Source organism: Schistocerca piceifrons, chromosome 8 (genome assembly GCF_021461385.2).
Source record: "Schistocerca piceifrons isolate TAMUIC-IGC-003096 chromosome 8, iqSchPice1.1, whole genome shotgun sequence".
Classification (NCBI taxonomy): domain Eukaryota; kingdom Metazoa; phylum Arthropoda; class Insecta; order Orthoptera; family Acrididae; genus Schistocerca; species Schistocerca piceifrons.
This window is the reverse complement of record NC_060145.1, coordinates 329,608,988-329,633,611: the sequence shown is the minus strand read 5'-3', so window position 1 is coordinate 329,633,611 and position 24,624 is coordinate 329,608,988. Positions and strand designations below refer to the sequence as shown.

General features: G+C 42.4%; 1 protein-coding gene across 13 annotated transcripts in view; it reads right to left on the bottom strand.

The window, feature by feature from the left end:
- LOC124711198 (protein bric-a-brac 1-like) overlaps positions 1-24,624 on the bottom strand; it is a 448,529-nt gene that overhangs the window by 63,950 nt on the left and 359,955 nt on the right. Inside the window, exons 1-2 of one of the 13 annotated variants that reach the window (XM_047241133.1) lie at positions 12,460-12,627; positions 12,129-12,321 (exon numbers count right to left, since the gene is read on the bottom strand). The exons of 11 other annotated variants lie outside the window; for them this stretch is intronic. In XM_047241133.1, coding sequence (XP_047097089.1) covers positions 12,129-12,321; positions 12,460-12,612 — 346 coding nt within the window. In that variant the 5' untranslated portion in view covers positions 12,613-12,627. Of the gene's footprint in view, positions 1-12,128; positions 12,322-12,459; positions 12,628-20,041; positions 20,180-24,624 lie in introns of those variants that run through there. One more of the 13 variants, XM_047241136.1, reaches the window with a different exon arrangement.

The following is a 24,624-nucleotide window of genomic DNA, read 5'->3' as shown; positions in this document are numbered from 1 at the left end:
GATGCGTGGGTGTTATGCCGTAAAATGAAACTTCTTACAACGGTTTTATGCATTCGGATACGGAGTTCTTGGCTATAGGCTACTTTGTGGCGACTTGGCAGTCAGGATGCATTGCGGCATTCAGTTTTACAGTACAGTTATCGAAGTACACGTCACTATACACTTCACACCGCATATATCCGCACTGAACACTTCGAACATTACCAACATTACGTTATGGAAGAAACGTTTTATCAGATCACTATTCAAATGGGAATTGTCCGATTCTTCCGCGTGGCGCTGTTTAAATACGAGTAATATACCCGTACTACTGGAAAAGGTGGGTTGGTTTGTTAGTTTAAAGGCGGGAGAAGGGGTCAAACTGCGAGGTCATCGGTCCCTTGTTCCTAATGAAACAATGCCGCAAATGTGAGAATAAAACGGACGAAACATATAACACAAAACGGAAAAAAGGAAAAGCTACAAGAACGAAGGGGGAGCAACGAACACTAAAAGGAACGAAAGAGGACAAGTAAACAACAGAGACGCAAGTAACAGAGGAGAGTACAACATGTAAGATTACAGTGGCTGACCAACCACGAGAATGAAAGGGAAAGCCAGCCACTCTGCAACACATTAAAACCTTCACCCTAAAAGCACTAGGGTGGAGGACACAGGGGGCCAAAGGTCATGCGCTAAAAGCTACAAAGAAGAATAAAACCCACTCTCACGGATAAAACGTAAAACTAAAGCTGCTGGGGAGGCATTGTTGCCCAACACCGAAGGCAGGTTGCTGGGAAAGTTAAAAGTCTGCGGCAGAGCAGCTAAAAGTGGACAGTCCAACAGGAGGTGGACGACTGTCATTTGGGAACCACAGCAACACTGAGGTGGGTCCTTGCGATGGAGTAGGTAACCATGCTAGGTAACCATGCGTTAGCCACGTATGGCCAATGCGGAGCCGGCAGAGGACAACTGATTCCCTGCGAGACGCCTGCATGGAAGACTTCCACACATTCATAATCTCCTTAATGACACGCAGTTTGTTGTGCGTGCTGTTATGCCATTCCGTCTCTCAAAGCCGGAAAACCCTGTGGTGTAAGACCGCAGGTCAGCTTCGGAGATGATTATCTCCAGAAGCAATTTCCGCGTCGCCTGTTGGGCCAGCCTGTCGGCAAGTTCGTTGCCGCGGATTCCGACGTGTCCTGGGGTCCACACAAACACCACGGAACGGCGGGACTATTCCAGGGCATAGATGGACTCCTGAAGAGACGCTACCAGAGGGTGGCTAGGGTAGCTTGTAGGCTGTTCAATGAGTCATTACACAGGAGAAATGACTCGTCAGGGCATGAGCGGATGTAATGAAGAGCACGAGATACAGCCGCCAGCTCTGCCAACTGGCAAGGAGTGCTGCTCAATATGTCCTCCATGAACATGTGCGAAGCCTACGTGACCATCGGCCATTGAGCCGTCGGTGTAAACCGCTTCAGAGCCCCGGAACACGTCAAGAATCGAGAGGAAGTGACAGGGGAGAGCGGCGGGATTAACGGAGTCCTTAGGGCCATGCAAGAGGTCCAGACGAAACTGCGGCCGAGACGTACGCCATGGAGGCGTACGTGAACGCAAGTAGAGGTGATAAAGGAAAGGACTCCAGTTCGGAGAGAAGGGACCGGTCTGGGCTACCGATGCGGGAGATGGGCTCTACTGGAAAAGCCTGGGGATTTTCCCATATGAAGGCGCTAGATCTAGAAAGTGCTTGCATTGTCTATACAAGATACACAACATGCAACGCCATCTGTGATACGACCTTGTCAACATGAACTTATTGACATAAAACTGAGGCCGCATTTACATGTTGCTCTGACAGATGGAGTTACTTCCGTACTAGAGCCAAGCGCGTAACAGTATTTTGTGTAATGAGGCAAAATTGGGTCTTGGCGGGACGTTGGGACAAGATGGTCCATAACGGTGGCAATTGCAGCCGGACTGAGCTTGGAGAGAGAGAGTTCGAAAATCTTCGAACTGAGACCTCTCCTCTTGAGTTATGGGTTAACCTTAAAACAACAGAAACAGAAACGAACGAACAAACAAACAAACAAACAAACAAACTTCACGACGTTTCGTATTCTCCAGGCCATATTCTTGAAAGACACGTGGAGTATGTGAACCTTTTCTTACACAATTGTATGCTAACCTATGTTCTAGCGCGCGCTATCCTATTGCAGATAACGTCAGTCACCACCACCCATGAGGCACGACAGAGGAAGCGAGCTACTCCGCCCGTCGGCCTAATGTTCGTACAGTTCAGCAATGAAAGTGAAAGGCTATTTTGTACAGAACTTGACAAGAAGTTGTGTCGTTAGATTTCGCATTTTGTCTGGATGTCGAATGAAATGTCCAGAAGCTAGACGAATTCCGACCACCTGACAACTGTGAAGATGAAACAAAACTTAACCTCTTGTCTCACCTAGCCAGTATTCTTATCGCCCAATGTGTACAATAGGGCTGGGCTAACGATACTCGCGTTCTAAGAGGCTCGAGATTTCCCGATACACCGCAGCGTTCGAATACAATATCCAGCCTTTTCGAATGATCACGTGACATTTGACTCGCTCTGCAGAAGTTAAAGCGATATTAGAGACGGCCTACACTCTATCATAAGAATAAACAACATGTAAACATTGCACTATGTATTCTTCCACGTTTAGTGGAATCTCATTGGATTTTGCTTTACGTGGAGTGGAAGCCATGCTGTCTGGACTACAGTCAAGTACACGTTTTATGCTGTGCGTTACGCGTTCATCGACTCAGTGAGAATATGAACAGCAGCTTTACTGGGGCATTTAGGAGGCCCCGGAAAGCCCTATCTTTCCAGTGTTAAAATAATGCTTATAACGTATATGTTTCCGTGAGAAGTATTTGATCTAGGAAGTTGAAATTCTTACAGGTTATTTATTGGAGTACTGGCTACAAATTACCACAGTGATTTTTAAAAACGTGAATTCAGTTTTTAGATTAATTTTGTCTTTTGTTAATAAATTCAACAATAGACAGGTTTTTTTGGAAAGGCTGTGGTAAGTTACGAAGAAGGGGCTGTGTAACATTTCCTGAAAATTTGAAACAAATTAGTTTGATAGATACTGAGAAAACATGTAATTTGTAGGAAAAAATAAAACTTTTGAGAATCGAACGACAATGTTAGATTACCTTTTTAGTGCATTCCAGGTCCATATGACGGATTGTCTTCATCTTCCGCAACTACTACTCCAGTTTCCTCTTCGCCCTCTTGTTTACTTCGGCTTGTATTTGAAGGCTATTTACAGACCTGTCAGCAGCTCAAAGACGTTCCTTTTCGAAAGCAAGCATAGTTCATACCATACCGAAACCTACCTTCACTCCAACATTCCGAAATACTTTGCACCTTACAACGTTACCATCATTGAAAGTAACAACAGCATCATACGCACCCAAATGAAGTGCTGCTATTACACCAACAAAGTCTTGGGGATTCTTGACCATATAACACTATTTACACTTTCATTTGTGCTTTTAATTTTTCTATGAACGCACTTTTTCAACAGTTCAGATGCTGCTAAGTCTCTGAAAATAGGTTTCAATTACCGCATAAGGCAGACTGTTAATGAGTGCACTTCTTCAGCTAGCAATCCCTTATCGTTTCTCATCTGGGACACAAGTAATGATGGGGGACTTTCATCGGAGAGAGAGAGAGAGAGAGAGAGAGAGAGAGAGAGAGAGAGAGAGAGAGAGAGAAAGCGTGTGTGTGTTTTGCCTAATAGCCATTCCATAATAGTTCCGTCTTTTGTCAATTACACTGTCAGTTAGCCCTGCCTTCCAATCCAACCTTTTACAATCATTGAGTTCTTGTTTTTTGTACGAAGCTTTCGATCGTTAAGTCTTGATCCCATTCGTTTCTGTTCGTGCCCAACATACATTTCTGCACTGCATCACCACCATAGGGCTTCAGTTCTTGAATATGTTTGAAACTTATAGAATAATTATCACCATCGCCAGGTAATTCACATAGCGCACTTTGCCAAACGCAACAGAACGTTGAAACATGCTAGCAACACCAGCCACTTCCATTCCTCCACTACTGCCACTATCGTTGCCTGTGCAATTATTTTTGAGTACATTTTTGTGGACACCTACCACATTTATATATTACTGCTACATCAAACGTTCCCTGCATACATACTGTTGGCAGATACACCACGAAAAGGTGTGCCCCCCTTGATGCCAGGTACCATCTCTTGCTGCAGTAAAGTCTCTATTACCACTGGTTTTTAATACTGCCTCTTCCACAGCATTCTTCATAGATTCTATACAGACAACTATTTTAGCCCTATAAATCGACTGTATAAGGGGCGCTCAAAAAGAAACGGAGGCATAATTACAGAAACCAGTACCAGTATGTTAGAAGTTATGACCCTGGCTGTTGAGACACTTGTCTCACTGTGACAAGGCGGTGAATGGCTGTCTCATAAAATTCCCGGGGCTGCGATGTTAACCAATTCCGCACGTACAGCTGGACGTCGGCGTCCCAGGTGAATCAGTTGCCCCTCAGAGCCTTTTGAAGGGAACCAAAAATGGCTTAATCACAGGGACAACAGTGAATGCCCACCGTTACAGGCAAACTTTGACCAACTTTCGCCAAGCGATCAAATCAAAACGACCAGGCAATCTCACCCGTGGGGTCATTCTGCTCCACGACAATGCAAAGTCTCATACGGCCAGCACAGTCGCGACACTCCTGTAGAAATTGGAATGGGAGGTCCTCGGCCACCCTCCGTACAGCCCGGACCTCTCTCCCTGTGAGGGGTAAACGATTAACCTCGGACGACGACGAAGACGACGACGACGAAGTACGTGCGCAACTGGATAACATCGCAGACCCGGAAATTGAATGGGAGATTCATTCACTGCCTTGTGTCACAGTGGGACAAGTGTCTCAACAGCCAGGCTCAATACTTCTAACATACAGGTATTGGTTTCTGTAATTATGCCTCCGGTTCGTTTCTTTTTGAGCGCCCCTTATTGTTCGTAAACTTGGTGGTGCGATTTGGAAGATTCATCATGCCACAGAACCTGCACCTGCAGTAGCACCCTCACCAATTTTATGCAAGGTATAAACAAATCTTATGTTGTGTTCATGGATTTTGCAGCCATTTTCTTCATCTGGAGTTACTGCAACAATATTCCAAAAGGTGTTCATGTACGAAAACTTACCACATTTCAGCTCTATTTCCCTGACAAGTCCTTACTGATTTTATTATAGTGTTCCAGACAGACTTCACTACACTGAAAATCTTTCACAGTTTGCAAAAATTCCGTTGAGAACTGTCATAACAAATTCATTCACACGCGATTCGCACATAAAACATTCATACTTTTTCACTAACTGAACAAAATTTCCTCCCCGAAGTATTTTCTTTCTCACTTTCACTGTAATGCGCTGTTGTACCGCCATGGTTAGGTTCATACACTGTTATCGTCTTCATTGTTTACGGCAATAACGCCTACCTCTGTCTTTCCAACATTTGTCCTCTTCAATGACTTCAGAGAATTTCTAGTCACTTTGCGTTTACCAAAGATTATCCTTCAATAAAAGAGACTTCGATGAACAGAAGTCACTACGAATATTTTCGGGATAACGAAAGAGTAAATTTTCATGAAACACGCGACAGTCGAGCGAGCGATATATATCAAACTATCACAGGTTAGCCACAACACAACACTTACTTTGTCTCCCCGGCCACCAATGCCACACGATCATCATCATCATCATCATCAATGTACATGATGAGCATGTAGATTCATGAGTACAACATTTGACAGCAGTTTAACAACGCCACAGTGGGTCAAGCCCATGCAGAACATATTTCAAAAATATTTTAAAAATAGTTTTCTTCTGAACTGAATAAATTACATATCAATTGAAAAGGGTAAACACTGTACATTTTTAAAATGCAAAGAAGTAAAAATTGACCATTTCATGATTTTGAAGCTTTCCAGAGCCTCGTAACTTTGACAGCACTGGCCTGCCACCCGGTCCAACTAACCTGCAGTGATGTGAACAGTCGTAGTAAAGATGTAAAAAAAGGGACGAGCAGGGAAAAATGTAGCCTTAAATGTCATTTAATTTTTGAACAGAAAAAAATAAAGGTAAAACTCAAGCGATACGCTTCTTAGGTGATCTGATGGAAAATGTAACAAGCTCCAATCTTGGCTAACATTCTACTGTAATTAAAAACAACAATGATGAAAATTCCTGACTAACAAGGTCTTCTCTGAGCTATGAGAGGCGTACAAAGCGCACTGCTGGGATTTCGCCCTGCAGTTAAATATTGAAGCCACTTAAAGGTCTCGTAATCTCTGTAGTTCTTCCATACAGGACTCCGAGGAATACGGTACATTTCAGTACTGTTACGTTCATAACGAGGCGATCAGCAACAGACTCCCAAGCCACAAGAAAGTGTACATATCCTCTTCCTTTGTGACATGCAGTTCCGCATTTCGCCATCGTTCGACAGTGATTTGTCACAAAGCTTCTCCCATTAGTTCCAGTACGTTTGGCAGCTGAAGTCTGTTATTTCTCGCGACATCTCTTAACTTGGCTCCAGAGATTACAGTATTAAGGTGACAACTGTGAAAATGCATCATGTACAGTGTGCTCGACACCGCGAAAATTGTTTGCCATGTGTCTACTACGCTTATCACTCTGGCTCGTGAGAGACCACATCTGTCCTTCAAAACAAATGGGCATATTCCAAGAAGGACTATCTTATTTTCTATTTTTCTCCAAAAAGAATTGAGTAATCTCAACTTCAAAATCTTTAACAAGCTTTTAGAAAATATCGATAATTAAGAATGTGTATTTGCAACGAAGACCAGAATTTTCCGTGTGATACGTAATTAGGAACTCGGAGAGTACATTTTTTCTTGAAAAGATTATGCTTGAGTATGAGTTAATTAGCACTTATTTGATAAATTTCATATTTAAATGAGTTAGGTACGGTATTCAAACATAACAAAAAATTGTAAATCTCAACTAGATTGGAACCGCCGCCCACTGTCCAACAGTAGCAACAACCTACCGATTACACCACACATTGTACTTGTAAACCCTTCTTTAAATTATTACCTACTGCTGCTCGAAAAACATCAAAGCTGATTCTTCTCTGCAATCTTGTGAAAAACAAACAACACGCTTCTAGACACTAACGGTGTTCCGCGCGCTTCTTTTACTATGAAGCAGAAAGCAGTGTTATACATTTTCGTGGTACATAAGGACAGCGAGACACTCAGAGCTCAAGTAGCGCTTACAGAGATAGTGACTGTACACGATAATTCAAATAAAAACCACGTACCTAAAGCATGCTTAAGAAAAACGTTGAAGGCTCTTAATACAGCCGAATGTCTTAAGTTTCATTTACAGCGACATAGCAACAAGATATCTAATACATAAGTTGGACCTACTTCCACGAGCGGAACAACACCAGTGTACGAGAGCCACGGCTGCTGACAAATCATCGCGTTTGTGTCAGTTTACATCAGGTTTATTCTATGATGAACGGAATACAGCCGCAACAACCTAAGGCTCTGCTTAAAATTCAACAATGTCGTGAAACTCGGTAGAAAATAATTGTAAATTTTACTACTGCACAAACTACTGTTGTATTTGAACAAATCTGCAGTAGTAGTACGCGTATAATGCTAGACTGAATGCATATAGGAACATGGATGTTGCCTTAAGGAGAGGTAACAAAGGCGAAAAATGTATTTCCGGAATAACAACATGACTGAACCTAGTACAATATTTAATTTGTTTAAGAGAGGCTAATGATCCACGAAGTACGTTGCAAAATAGAATTTCATTCATAAATACCTTTATAAAAGCACAGAAAACGTCACAAATCAGTTCGAAAACATGGTGGCGATATTCAGCTGAAACAAGGAGGAAAATTAATAAAGAATTAAACGCCTAACAAACAATATACCGGTAAACTGCATGTAATTGCTACCGCAAGAACAAATTATATGAAGACCGGTTTGAGAAGGTACAGTCAGACGTCACCAGATCTCGGGACGAGCAAAAGCTTCAGAATTGGACACAATCATGATTTCTATCTCCTATTGATTGTCGCTGTTACAAGTGATCTGCATCCCAGAAGCTATCTGTGTTTGTATTCCACAGTTTTTACCATAAAAACCAATAGGAACCCGAGATTTCCCGAACTGTGACAAACCGTTCAACAGTTCCAGTCGTGTTAAAGACAAAGTCCTAACAGTATACTTACTGACTTAGAATGTAAGGAAGTTGAAGTGTTTGAGATTTATTTATTATTATTGTTGTTGTACGAAAGTGTTTGGGATGGCTGCAATACGACCGCAGACACAATAAGCCGACCAGTACCAGAGTCACAGCTATGGAGGTAAGTGAAAGACTACGCTGTACGTTGTTTTGCAGCCACAGAGTACGCGAGGCCTGCCGCCATTTTAAGAGGTCGAAAACATTAGACTGCTGTTTACTATTTCTTCTTGCTCGTTATTTGTCGTATGCATGTGACAACTGTTTTAATTACTAAGAACGACAGTGCTTGGATTTGTAAGTGCTAGGGAGGTAATTTGAATGATTTTCCGTTCTTGAAATCTTATTTCCTCTAGTAATGACAGATTTAGTCTCGTAAATGTAATTTGTTTTTACAGATGCATTTCGAACAACAAAGAGAGGAACGCCGTGACGTGAAAAGGATGCTTTCGTAATTTTATTCCACTTTTACTATATTTGTATCGGTGGCAAATGAAGCAACTCCTAAACTGATGCTTGTTTGCTTACTGATACTGCTTCTTGTTAGTCACATTTCCAGTTTTCAACTTCGTATACACATCATTTTTATTGTTCACATTTGTAATAAAACTTACGTGTTCTTTGCTAGCCAATAAACGTGTGAAATGTGAGAAGAAGTAAGGCATGATGTCGTATATTGTGCAAGTCAACGAACATTAAAACGTTAAAAGAATTGCATAGATTTCTATTTCCACGTAGAACAGAGTTCTTGTTTTATTAAATTGTCGGTGTATCAGTTTCACTGTAGTTTACATATCTTCTCACCTTGAAATTTTACCTATGATGCATCATTCACAGTGTAGCCAGTAATAGCAATTTACAGGGCAAAAAAAGTAACTTTTTAAATATCTTCCAGCATTGTGGAATGCTATAAATGTAATTAATGGAAAGATCCTACAAAATGGATATTTTGCTAACATGTATGTAAGTAATTCTTCCAACAGTAGCCTATTTCCTTCTTTTTCAGGAATATTTCTCGCCAGTAGCTGTTTTTCAAGAATGACCAAAAATAGCACAATTGGAATGGACGTGTACTTTGATGAATGTCATTCTGAAGTTTTCAAAATATATAAGCCTATATCATGCTTTGTGATATACCAATAATTATTTTACACACACACACACACACACACACACACACACACAGGCCACTGTGTCTAGCTGTTCTAGCCAGAATCTTGTTTAAAGGTGGGCAGGAAATGTGAACAACGAATAATTATCGGTGGGGGGAATTTGGGGCATCAGATGCTGCCCCAACAATCTGCGCGATTACGTAGTCGTGTGTTGTGCAGGGATGAGACCGTTGACAGTGTGGCACGGATATCTGAGCGTTTGCTATTTAGAAGGCAATGAAAACACACAAGATAAAAGAGAACGGATATTGCGTAAAGTAAGGCAGATCTTAAGTTAAATGACAGAAATACAACCATTACAATAAACGTAAACAGTGCAGCCATGATTCACGTACACAAAGAAAATAAAAATATTGTTTGAACGGCCACACTTTACGAAAAAAATTTGACTCCATTGAACTTGAGACTACGATCGGATTGATTAGTGCACCCGTAAACAACGTATAAGCTGGCATTTTTTATGAAACAACTACGTCCCCACACAATGTAAACACTCGACACGGTCGACACAGGGCACAATCAAGTCACAGTGACGTCACGGAGTAGCATCACTGTGGTGAATCATAGAGGTATGAATGCGGTGAACCTAATGTTTTGGGCGGCTATTTAAAATAACTTTTTTACCTCCATGGTCACAACGGAGGACAGCAATGTGACGAAGATTCTTTGGCGCTTAGTGTTGATCATCTCTCGTCCTCGTTACGCATTACTTGTTAATGTAATTAACTGAAAAGTTGAAAATCGAAAATTTTAACATCAATGTGTACGTCACGTATAATGGATCTGTGTGTAATTTGTCGTCAAACTGTTAACGTCTGTCCTTATCGCATCCCGGCAAGAGCAGACACAATTCAAAAAATGCAATATTTGAGAAAACTATTTAAAAGAATTAATTCTATAAAATTTATAACCAATTAGTGTAAGCTTCAATTAAATTTCAAATCAGTGTTGTTGGCAGTAAACTGCATTCATGATTTTTTTTGTGCACCTTGGGACACTTCACTCGTAATTTCGGTGACAAACTAAAATTCCCGTTTGACTACTTGGGGCAACTTTTCTTGCCAGGGTGCGGTACGAGTGTTCTAAAACGCGAGAACGCGAAAAATTTGTTTCTCTGCCTACTAAATCCTGAAGTATTAACGGAATTATGAATTTGTGTATCAACAAAGGGTCAATTTTACTGGATGTTTAATTTACCCGTTCAACAGCAGTTTGAATTTTAGGAAGGCGTACTCATTAGAACTGATTGAGCAAAAAACCACCGAGATACACCTAATCTTTGATTTACCAGCAACATCAGTTTTCTCCAAGTAAGCCTAGCGACAAATTAACTTCGTGACTGAATTCAAAGTCCGTTTAATGGAACATAATTAAAATTCTACCTCCGTTTTACTCCTTGGTCACAAGACTTCCTAATACTGTCAGACATACTGGGAGGAAGTTGTCCAATATCCAAGCTTGTCACCTGATCCAGGGGACTGTAGCAGCTCACAACCCCACGCCCCACTCACCTACACATACCTCACCTTCTTTGACACTGGAAACAAAAAGAACTGTACGAACTTTCCGCGAAATAATTATCTACTTTAGACCTGAATTTTCAATAATAGCCAAACACAATAAAACACAAGAAACGCATTTTGAAAGTCATGCGCTCCTGTGGCTACACATTCTTAAATCACTAAACGCATGCACCCTAAAATGTCAAACAGTGATCACTAAATAAAAAAAAAATTGGACATAAAGCCCCATGTTAGGATGCATCTATTAAATGATTTACGAATGGAGAGACCGATGAAAGTGTGCCCCGAAACGCGCCGTTGTGTTCGTTTTAGCGCGGTTTTATGATAAATACAGATAAGAATTAGACTTGCGGTTTCTAAGCGCGAGCCACTCAAAACGTGCTTGCACAAACTTATTTGATTTTGATACAAGCTAAGAACGACAAGATACTTCCGTGTACGGAAATAGGCCAAGGGAGTGTGTGAAACGAATGCCTACTAACCGTTTCTTGCTCCAACAAATTAGTACACGTGACTACAGTAACAGTTTATTAACAAATTTCAGAAATAATGAGACAAACAAACATTCGCTGTTTCGCCAACCATAATCAGTGACGTTATCTTCGTGTAACTGACATTTTACGACGCAGTGATGTTGCAAAACTAGGGATATGTTGATTGCTTTCTATTTGCGAAACCCGCGTTGTATCTGCTTCGGGGTTTTCTTTCTCACCCAGACCTGAAAATCTGCTACACTGAATTCCTACGACTCGCCAGAAACAGTAACGTGTACATTCCGTGGGATTCGCGTAACTTTTCAATCATATTTGAAACATGCTGTGAATTTGGTTAACACTACATTTCACGATGCACTGTAAAAACTAAACTAACCACCACCAGCTTTCAAAGTCACTGCTGTAGTTTTAACAACCATGAAGTACTTGATACTGTTTTATATTACAAGAACATGGGTGTAAAGTTACCGAAGTAATGATGTTCTTATGCTACAGAACACAAAGATCGAACCAGATTTTTGGCATTCACATCAACAAATTATCTAACTTCATAAGCTACTTTCAAAGTGTCTTCTACGTGATACTACGAGTTAGGGTTAATCCCTGCTGCAATATTTTGGAACCATTTGCTCACATATATGCTCAGATCTGGACAATCTCCACGTGCCAGCCCGACTGCTGTTGACAGTCGAGGGAAATATTCTTGGAACTGCTCCAGGCCTCAACCGCGGTCGTTGCAAAGCGAGTGAATGCGTAGTTCCCGACTCTGTACGAAAATAGCCTGTCTCTCGGCGTATGTCGCCCTCTTCGAAGTGTAGTTGACACACCTAGAGCAAAAATTTAACACGTCATTTTGCTAAAATTGTGTTCCGATGCACTTTTTTTTTGATAGAATGTAATTACGTCAATAGCACACGGTCCTAATCGAAGTCAAGAAGTGGTTACAGTCCACGTAGAATACGTGCCTTCGTGTGTATACTGGGTTCGAAATTATCTCGAGGGATTGCGGCAATCCATTGCTGACGAAGTGCTACATCCTTGGGAAAGGAGAATAGGTTCACGTTGTAACCTCTTCTATAATTCGCCCTGCAATTGGGCACGCAACATTGCATCACCATTTCTTAACCTTACGCTGCTACGGCCGTAACTGGCCGGTGTCCGCGGTTGCAACGCGGGCTGTTTCGCGTGACGTCACAACCAGCTTCCCAGGCAGTGTTGCCGCGACTGCCGCCCGCGCGGCCCTACAGCTCCACACCGCGCGAGTGGAAGTTTGGCGTCCGTGCAGCTGCGCCTGCGTCCTTGTGGCTGTGGAGGACCCCAGCGGCCGGCACGCGCGTCATCTCTGGTCGATACCTACGTGGGACCGCGATCACCTGATGGATACCTGACAAATATTCCCACTTCAAATACTGTATGTGCAGCCACTTAATGCTTCCCTCCATTGCGGTTTGTCTTTTAAGAACTGGCAAAGAGAATGCTAGTTATATGAAACTACAATTCTGTGCCAGTCACAATGGTAGCACTGATTCATCCACTACGCGTTTCGACGAAACTATCACGAGTTGAAAACCATGTTACGTAACCGCTTCTAGGACCAAGCATTGCCGATTTCTTGCAAACGCAAGAGAGATGGCAACGAGGTTACGTCGCATCTTGTTCTGGTGATATTAAGTTGAATTAGCCGCAGTAGCTATAGACCCAACATACCACAGACGTTCTCTGTTAATTACCATTGTCGCAGAGTAATTATCCGTTGTTGTGCGGTGCTAAATTAACAGTATTCTCACACGGCAAGCGTATGACGAATAGCGTTGTGCTTCACTATGATGCTGAAAATCGGATATACTTATCACTCTACCTGAAACGACGTAAAGGCCTGTTGCGGATGATCCGCGCTCCGCGTGCGGTTGGCAGGAAGGGTCGATGGCTTACACAGACGGGCGGATGCACGCGGTTCTGCACATCGTTGTTTGATCACATGTATAAAGGTGAGCTCGCTGCAATTAAGAATCGTTTCAACCTACCGGATGTACAAAAAGAGAAATTCTACACGCGAGAGAAGGTTTTGGGTGCATCCTAAGGTGGAACGGAGATGTACGAAAGGAGCGTTCGTCACACTGTATTCCGATTTGCGCAACGACGAAGACAAATTTGATACATATTTTCGTATGTTTTTCCGTTCCTTTCACGAGCTTGTCGGCAGAACTCTCAAAAGGATAGCTACTACTACGACAGAACGAGTAGCAGCAACCTTAAAGTAAGAATATGAATTAAGTGTAGGGATGACTAAATGTATTGAAGGATTCAAAACTTTACTACAACTACATATTACAATTGATGTCGACGTTGATTGAGCTGGATAGGTAGTCGCAACTTGCACCTGTAAGGTCGGACCCGCGTGATACGGCATAGATTGATTTTAATGCTGTTGGTATATGGTGGAGCACATGTGAAGGATATCGGTGGGTAGTGGGAAGACCTGAATGCTGCTGAGGAAGGGGGGGGGGGGGGAGTGTACGTTTTAAGCTTGCGTGAGTAGTGTTCCGGATTTTACATTTGAAGTCTTCAAAGAAGGCAACAACGACGCAAAGAATGCTCGGATGTCTTCCTCCTTTTCCTTACTATCTTTTAATAATGCGAGCAAATTATCTTCAAATGTTGTGTTCTTGATAGAATTCTTTCTCTCGAAGGCCTGTTTTTCGGTGTTTACATTCGATCGGACATCTTGGACTTGTTCTTCATAGGTTTCGTCTCGACTTTATTCCGCGAGTACATCATTGTTAGTTATCATTATCTTTCACAGCCAATTCTGAGTCAATGTTACTCTGTTAGCGCTTCAGGTCTGGACCTTATTAAAATAACAAGTACAAAGCTCATAAATATTTTATTACTGAGGACACATCCATTTGTTATTTTAAGGAGGATTACATCCAAGATTTGAGATAGGATTACATCTAAAATTAACTCTACATTGCTCTGTGATCGTGAGTATGTATCAAACATATGCTTTATACTTCACACGTATAAAGGATGCGGAAACATTTACGGATCTTCATTACTCTTATTAAATGGATGCATCAACAACTGGACAGATTACGAGGCAAGTATGTGCCACTTATTTGGACTAGAAGAAGGCATGTCAAAGCCCCCAACAGACAAATAAGACGAAATTAGAAATGATTTTCTAAATTTCGCCGTTTTTCTCATTGCATCGGAAAACATAATTCTGGTATAACCTAGCCATTGTTCTCACGGCCATCTGTGACTACTGCTTCATGTTAATTGATGTCTGAGAACGTGGAAGGAACTGATGCAAATCTATTTAAAAACAGCGTGTTTTGCGGGAAAATGGAACGAAGTACATTCGCGTCACTCCACCAAGGCCTATGTGCAGAAAAACATGACTCACAAGGTGGTTTTTTAATTACCGACTTACCCGAGCCCGGAGGTTTACTGAATGCATTGTCGAAAGCAAAGTCGCAAGAGTAGGGTTTTCCATCTATCCCTGAATGTCAATCTTGATCTTGCAGTATGTTGCATTTTGCGTGACTTTGTTCGAGCAAGGGACAGATACAACTTTGAAGACACCATGTACCTTATGCGATTTCGAAGATGTGGCAGAAACTACTACTGTCAGTAGATCGAGTAATACTGTGCGAGATAATTTTGCGGAGTATTTTGTTGGTACAGGAGCTGTGCCTCGACAGGAATCAAAAATTCACTGAATACAGGCCACCTGTCGGATATTTGCTGTTGTGTACAATTTTTCTACATAATTATCCATTGTGCTGCGCAGAAAATGAACTTGTGAATTTAATTCTTTGACTATAATGATTTGTATTTCGTATAGAAAAACAAAAATACAAGGAAAATATGCGTCTACTTACCACGTTTCTTCTAATCTGCCTCGTTCAAACCTTCAAAGCCGAGTATTATACTTGCACTGGCTTCTTGCCACGCCTTCAAAGAAATTCCACGGATCTTGTAGTCCCCGTGCGACGTATTTCACATGTACAGAGGTCTTTCAACTTCACTAATTAACACGTCGGTATCGATGTCACTAGGCATTGTGGAAACTTCTAAAATTATATTCTTATTGCCACGCCAGTTGAATGCTTCTGCAGCGAACGGTATCCGCATGACTGTGCACGCGCCAACTTGTCCCTATGTATTTGACTGACGCGGACAGTCCGCGGCGCGGAAGGGTTGCCTCTTGGGAACCATCCGCACAGACTACCAACCGCGTGAGGAACGCGGGCCATCCGCAAACTGCGCAACGGGCTCAAGAAAATGTACGCCAACGAATTTAAATCAAAGATTTAAAGCAGTTTAAAACAAAGCATTGGCGAGGGCATGTTATGTACATTTTCCGTGTTTATGGTACTTTTGATGGGGAAACGATTAGTACTTTTATTAGGTACTTAGCAATAGTAAGAATTGAATAAACTACTTGTGTGTTGTACAATTTACTCTATTGCATTCTACTACGTAACAATCAAATGAACGGCATACACAAGTAGTTAATTCAGTTCCTACTTTTGTTAAAAATGCAATAAAAATGATGATTGAGTTCCCTTGCGGTAAAAGTCTACTGTGAAACAACCACATAGAATTGAGCTTACATGTTCTCATGCACCTCCCGTTAGCTGTAAATGTTTTGTACATTATTTATATGTAAATTTTTCCACACAACCAAAACATTGAGTCACGCTGTGTCACTGGTCGCACAGTGATAAGCATGTCTGATCTTCCGCGTCAAAATGCGTCAGCCACACTGCACCTTACACCCTAATTTTTTTTTCTCTCTTTAAATTATCTCTATGTCACATCTGTAGCTACCATTGTTAATTCATTAATTATTGGCATAACCTTATGAGGTTATGTTAACGATCTCACAGGCGTTTGCGCCGGCCGGTTTGGCCGAGCGGTTCTAGGCGCTACAGTCTGGAACCGCGCGACTGCTACCGTCGCAGGTTCGAATCCTGCCTCGGGCATGGATGTGTGTGATGTCCTTAGGTTAGTTAGGTTTAAGTAGTTCTAAGTTATAGGGGACTGATGACCTCAGCAGTTAAGTCCCATAGTGTTGAGAGCCATTTCAACAATTTGAACAGGCGTTTGCAAAAAATCGCCGTGGTGCTCCTAGTGCAAAATTTGTACTTCGGGTGTATAACAATAAGAAGAGAGAGCTACCAAATTCCTCACCCACTAGATTTAAATACATTTTTAACGACCTTACCAATATCAAGCCAAATAATCTATGAGAGGAAGAAGTGGGAATTGTGGCGCAACAATGCTGTGCTCAAAAGAACATGAAAAAAATTATTCAGATTCGGATTGTATGCACAGTCCCAAAACAAACAGTTATTTAAGGCATTTTCATTACGAGACATTCTACAACTGTGCTGAAATTTAAATTTATGTTCTATTTTACTGCTTCGGTTGAACAAAAAAAATGTCCAAGTCATGGACTGAACTAAAAGATTAAAATTATTGTACAAGATGACGTCATTATCCACTAACTGCAGCGTAAGTTTTTATTCTGCCATTGTGATTTCGGCCATACGCCGACCCCCGGCCAAAATAGTCGATATCATGTACCACGGCACATATTTTATACCTAACACGTAGCAGTACTCTTGTAGGGCTGTCTCCTAATCCATAGCAATGGAAGCAACACCTGTGATCGGTCAAGTGACATAATATCTCAACTATTTTGATGCAGATTTAAATAAATCTGACGATACATCGACATACAATGGAGTTAATTTTACTCTCATGAAATTATTTGTATGTTACATACGACTGGCGAGAAGCAACAACTCTGTCGCAATTCTTTTAGGTAGTATCTTTTACGAAAAGTTCTCTCTCAAATGAAATGCCAACAGTTTATTATACTACCCAGTAAAATGAAATGGATAGTTTTTGTTTTTCCCGCAGATGGTTCTTGCTTACCCTATCAAAAGCCTGTATGTCTCGTGAAACAGTAATTGCAGACATGCAAAAAGTTTGTCTCCAAGCATACTGCTCTGTATTGTCGTTTGACGGCAACACCATCTACCTGATAACCAAAAATATACCTCTTTCTCATTCGATTAGTCAATGAAGGTTTTTCTCTATTTAATATTACCTATATTTTGTTCTGTTTTACAACCTGCGTCACGTATAAATGTTTTATTCGTGTCTACATTTTTGTTAAAGTCTGAGCATAATAGAGGAAATTAAATTACTTGGATGTTCGTTCCCTCAAGTCTTTTCGTCCGAGAATTACCTTTATTCAGACCAGTTTCCGTAGCTAGCAAATTCTAGTAACTTCAAAAAACATCCTGTGATAGTATGGCAGCCATTAACGTTAATAAAGAGGAGACAATTCTTAAGTAATCATCGTACGACGAAATAATTAAAAGACAAACTCCACCATAATGGGTAGATTAAATACTGTCGCGCCCTTTCAGAGGTGATATATACTTGTCATCCTTAAATATGAAACCCAGGTCATAAGGTACGGCAACGTTAACGTGTTCGATCACTGTGCAGAAGGGCCAAATAAGCACATGTTTTATGCAACACACACAGGGGGCCGGTTAAGGCCCAAACGATACAAGAAGCTGCTTGGTGCGTCAAGCTCAGAGGGGCGCCGTGGTGCTCCTAGTGCAAAATTTGTACTTCCGGTGTATAACAATCAGAAGAGAGAGCTACCCAATTCCTCACCCACTAGATTTAAATACATTTTTAACGACCTTACCAATATCAAGCCAAATAATCTACGAGAGGAAGAAGTGGGGATTGTGGCGCAACAATGCTGTGCTCAAAAGACCGGAACATGAAAAAAATTATTCAGATTAGGATTGTACGCACAGTCCCAAAATGAATTTTCAATAGCATTAACTTGGAAACGGTACGCCAGTGATGAATAATTCATTTCTATGACTGGCAAAATCGGTTAACATGACGTGATGTTACTACTTCTACCTGACACTTCATCAAGCAAATAATAAGCAACATGTTAGTTTTAGGGCCTATACATGATTTTCATCACCGAGTTAACATATCAAGTAATTATCTTTATTCACTTCATATGATAGTTTTTAAGCTAAGAATGATCTTCTACAAGTAGTTTTTATACATAGTAGATATTCATTTACCTGAAGTTGGTAACTGTTACTGTAGGAAATGCCCAGAATATAAACGCACTATACATTTACAGGAGTTAGTTATAACTGAGGTGATACTTCAATTCCGCAAATACGTGAAGCTTTTCGGACAATGTGCTCATAAATTCGTCATTAGATAAGCAATGCTCTCTACATTTACAGTTACACTCCACAAGCCAATCTAGAGTGTTTGACATTAGATGCTTGTAAAGTACCTCATGATTCACGAAACCTCTTGTCGCATTTCTAAAGGCGCGTACACACTAGGCCAACGAACGACTGACAGGATTCCGCCGCTCTGATAACATGCCGACCTTACTACCACTTTGTTACAAAGCGGCGGAGGGCTTGGCAGTCGTTGCATTTGCAGCATTTATTTTCCTGCAAGAAGCTGATCATGAGAAAAAGAAGGAACGACGATGACGGGCGCCCTGTTTTAGAATGTAGGGAGCAATGTTGTTGCGCAAAATTACTATCTACCTCATAGTTGAACTGGAATATGGGCTAGTTCATATTTTTTCCCCTAATGAAAGTTACTGATCTCTAATTGTTATTGAATGTGTAGACCCTAAAAATTCCTAAGTTAACATCTCTTCTAGGAGATCTGTACCTCCAGCAGAAAGTTGACAGTCAGTGCTAGTTTCTTTTGGTCGTTCACAGCGGAAAGACATCAACAAAGGCACCATTTTCTTTTTCATACCGTGCATATCGCTTCATAGTACCTGGGTTATTTCCCGGCAAGCGCTTTGTCCTTTAGTTTGTTTTTATAATTGCAGTTCGTAGATGCCTATTGATATTACATTTCACGATAAAACTATCAGCTTCAGTCCTCACTCCGTATTCCACTCTATACGACGGTATTTTTAAACACAATAGATAAACACCCTTTGCGAGAGCAAGCACTGCGTGCTGGAAACGGAGACTGTTCACATTTTTTCCGGACAGCCATATGTCGCACTCGATACGTAACAGCCAACTACTGCACTTTATACCGTAAGTTACAGAATTACTTATGAAGCTCCCAAGTGTGACGTACGGCTGTCCTGAAAAACACACATCCGTTCTAGAGACAACAAATTGATGCTGAATCATCGAACATTTGACCGGTGCCCACACACATGCGTCCCTACAACAACAAACCGCCGTTTTGGCGCTACCGCCAGCAGACCGAACCGCAATTCCGACCGACCGCTTCGTTGGCTCGGATTTGCCGCCCTTACACACTAAGCAAATCTCTGGCAATATATCTTGGGTGTCCTTCGTTGGTCTCGTGCGTACGCCGTTTAAGTTTGTATTTCCGTTATCGCTGAAGTCTATACCATCGAGTCTTATATCAGACTTCTTCGCTCCTCTTGCATCTAGCGACTTTGTGATTCACATTCTAAAGGCGACTCACCGCTCCACAGGTTTTTAAACTCTGACTCAACACAGCCCTCTTCGTGACGTAGCAGTCGCTGTAGTTTCTCCAGTGGGCCTGTCGGCAAGTGCATTTCCTGTGGCAGAATCTCCGCACTCCCATTCCTTGCCGAACTACAAAATTCAGCAAGAGTTAAAATCTTGCTACTAGCTGGACGAAACTTTTAATTTTAATATGTGGCAGTTTGCAATAGCATTTATGTTAATAACCACTTTTTAGGTTGAGTAAATGTGATACGCGTAAGAGTACAGAAAGTCCAGCCATCTGCTGTTATGCCCGAAAACTATTCTATTCAATTTAACATTTGCTTGGACAACAAAGTAGACCAATATCCAACTTATGTCGCAATGGAATTGTGTAATTGGCGAATTTAATATTTCAATAAACCTTGAATCTTCTACAGCACAAAAATACTACATAACTTTTACAATTAGTTTTTATATTAGTAAAGCCTGATTTTTTTTTCCAGAATGGCTTTCAGATTGCAGAAACACACGTACTAGTATCAGTTTCCAGATAACTTTCACACTGTTGACTTGAAGACGATGGAAGTGTAGAAACCTTTCTTAGATGCACTGATGAAAATGAGGTATCATAGGTAGATCGATGTTTCGTAATCAAATGTCTTTTCAAATTTGTTGTGGACCCTCCAGTGTACGAATATGACTGTCGACATATATTACACCTTGCTTTACATCCTGGCTCCTCTTTGTAAAAAGCCCATAGCCTGCTTCTTTTCCGTTCCATGATGATTGCACTACACAATAACAAAATTTACTAAATTAACGTTAATGTTAAGTAAAACTGTAGAACGAGTGATTATAAAAGAGAACTAATCTTTCTACTCACCTCAGATCACAATATAACACTATAATCGAAATTAAAACTTCATAAAAAAAGTCGCGAACTATGTGATTGGTCTAAGTTCCCGCACTACATCGCTCGCGTCGTCTACTGGAAGCACGAACGGTATCGAGGAGTAAGGAACTCGAGGATTCCGAATACTGCCGACTCTAGCCGAGACCGACACGAACAGCAGGCGGCGCAGGAACATGGCGACTGACCGGGACGACTAGCCCCGCTGGGACTATAAGAAACTGGAGAAACGCGAGAAGTGCCGATTCGCAATGAAACATGTGGGGAAGAAGACGGGAGAGTAACGAAACGTTACAGTTTCTCCGAGTGATGAGGATAATGCATTGAGGAATATGGAAACTACCGTCTTGTTCCGAACTGCGTATGGGGAAGAAAACGTGCGAGTGAGCGAAACGGTAACAGACTGATGGCATATTCGTTAGCAACGAATGCACACGATATGTAACAGCCATGGTGCAAAGCAAATAATATAATCTTAACAGCACAAATACCTCGCCCTCTCCTTACATAAATATCCTGTCGATTTCCTAGCGATAGTTTTCACACTGCCACGACTACACCAGCACCTCCTTCCGGTACTAACAGCCGTTATTATTACTCTATGAAAAACGTCCTCTCGTCTATGCACCTATCACATAACAGATTATTTCCCTTTTCCATTCACATCGCTGCTTCCCCTTTCCCACCATTCTTAATCTTCAGTTGAGGCTCATACGTGTAGTCGTCGCAGTCCTACCTTAGCCACACAAAAATCGATTCCCCGGTTGCTGCCTAATTCCTCTTTCCTTTCTTCAAATCTCTCGTGCAGTTTGTTCGCATAAAACGGCTCCTGCCAATTACTACTATCTTTATCCTTCACTTCAATCACTAAATGCCTCAAAGTGTTGCGGAACTTGAATAAATAGTGTCATTTAATGCGTAAATCAAAGGCACAATCATTCCTGAAAGAAGATTTTTGTTCGGGTTAGGGTGTCTGATTGTAGTACCAGGCTCGCTCTCCCTCTCAGACCATTTTAGTGGGGATACAGCTTCAAGATATCAAATTCGGTTATCGTAAAGCAAAGCTTCGGAATCGTTTGTAGCATACTGTAAATGGAAGTTTGAGTACGACACAGTGCCAAGGAAACATTTCTGATGGCTTGCACTGGAAAACAGCTAGTGTCCACGGTCAAAATTTGAAGTGGGAGGCACTGAGAAAGTGTGACGGCTAGCGAGAACACCGAAATCTGTTTCACTCGACGGTATCAAAGAATCTTAATAAGTTAAAAAGTGCTTCTGGCGGAAGTCTGCTCTTGCAAGTTCCGACGGGAAAAAACCACTTGCGCACCCGTCGAATAAGGATAAAAAAAGGTCCACACAGACAAATGCGCGCGCAGAGATCTTTGCCGTGCTTGACACGTGAGTGGACCCTGTGTCTTGTGAGACGCTCGACTCACCGTCGGCATCGGCGCCGGTGACGATGTGCAGCACGGCCCTGGAGACGGGGTCGCGGTCGGGCTTGCTGGTGTTGCGCGCCTCCCACTTGAGGTAGGTCCACTTCTTGCGCACGTCGGTCTCGGAGCGCGGCAGCCCGTCGGCGGCGGAGACGGCGGCGGCCACGTGGCGCCAGCCGTCGGCCCACTCGCGGCCGCCCGCCACCCCCTGCAGCAGCGCCGCGCGCTGCTCGCGCACCGCCGCCAGCAGCGCGCTCACCTCGCGCGCCGTGAAGTTGCTCTTGCGCGGCCGCGGCCTGTACGCGTGCGCCACCGCCTCGAGCGCCTCGGCCGACTGCGGCCCGGCCTCCACATTCCACGCCTGCCGGCCCAGCACATCGGGCGCGTACGGTCCCGCGTCGGCCATGAGCGGAGCAGACGGTCACGACGCGCGGTCTCCGTGGCTCGCGCTCGGCGACTGCCGCCCGCCCGGCCTCCGGCGGCCGCCGCTTTCCCGCCGCCCTGCCCCCTCCCCGCGCTTTCTCCGGAACAATGTCGGCAGCTCGCCGCATTCTAGAACACTCTTGCCGTGCACCGACAACGAGTCCTGCTCTACGTACCATCTCCTCCCACGCCAGACGAGACATTCTACCACAGACGCTCATTCCTCTGATCTGTCTGTGTAAGTTGACCAACGGTTATTCGACTCGACACTGCGGACATTTGACTATGGCTAACAAAGATGTAAGAAAATTTTTGGAGGGCCAAGCCCTGACGTGCAACGTCTACCAACCTCCAGATTATCCGTTCTTAGTTCGGCGATTTTTGAAAAAATAAGAGGCCTGACGAAATATTTTCGTTCAGAATAAACTAATGTACATGTGATCTACGTTGAACAGTCAGAAAATAATGGCTTAATTAAATTGTCGGACGAACACCTCTCCGTTGTTTCCCATCTAATCTAAAGGTAAACATGGCGACTGCCGTTGTACGTCTGTTAAGCCTGTTTTACACCAGCGACTTTCTGGTCAAAGTCGACTACTCAGAATGAGTGCAAATCAGCACCCAACCACGAAGAAAGAGTGTGAGTGTGTGAGAGTGTGTGTGTGTGTGTGTGTGTGTGTGTGTGTGTGACGTCAATTATCTATAGACTGTGCTGAGTGTGGCCGGCTGTGGCGTTCTAAATTTCAGAGTATGCTGCATACTACACATGCGCAAAAACGAGGGACTTTGGCGGCGTATGCTAACATCCGAAGTTAACCTATTCTGTGCCGCGCGGTCAGAGGCGCTGCAGTCAAGGCCTGTGCGGCAGATCCCGGCAGAGGTTCGAGTCCTCCCTCGGGCGTGTGTGTGTGTGTGTGTGTGTGTGTGTGTGTGTGTGTGTGTGTGTGTGTGTGTGTGTGTGTCCTTAGGATAATTTAGGTTAAGTAGTGTGTAAGCTTAGGGACTGATGACCTTAGCATTCAAGTCCCATAAGATTTCACACGCATTTGAACATTTTTTTAACCTATTCTGTTCATTCTCATTCCTATAAGAGAAATGGATTTTGTGTACTTTTGTTTCAATCTTTATTGTGTTTGAAACGTCTTGCTAAAATCGCAGGACAGGACAGGTAATTGGAATTGTGGAAAGGGGCCAAAATGAGCGACTGCCAGTTTACACTCGAACTTAGTTATCGGCTGAATACGGCACACTATCTTATGCCTTAAGGGCACAACCACTTCAATTTTAAAAAAACCGGCTAAAAGCCATTAACTCAAAATTCAGACGCCAAAAGGAATATTTAGAAGGCAGAAGGCTTCACGTTAAGTAAGTTCTGTAATTTGGCTGAAAGCCCAAGACTTAAAGACTTAAGGTGAAATTAAATAAATAAAAAAAAACAACACAAGGCAGTAGGCCTTCAATTAGGCTGAAGGCCCCAAACAGTCTGATGCTCGAAAGACAAAGATCCTTAATTTAAAAACAGCTGAAGGCCCCATGACTCGAAACTCAAGGTGAAATAAACTTAAACAACAAACCCTCATCTTAAATTAGCCTGAAGGCCCAAACTAACACTTGAAAAGCAAGGAACTTTAATTTTAAAGCAGCTGAAGGCCCATGACTTAATACACCACTAAAAACAATTCAACTTTAATTCAAGACCATCGGCTATGTGCCATATAAATTCACACAACAGAAAATAAGAAAAGGCAGTGCAGCTAACGGCGCTCAGAAGTTTCGGGGGTCGGCCAGCACTTGAAATACTGACGTCAACTTAGGTGAGACAGGCAGTCG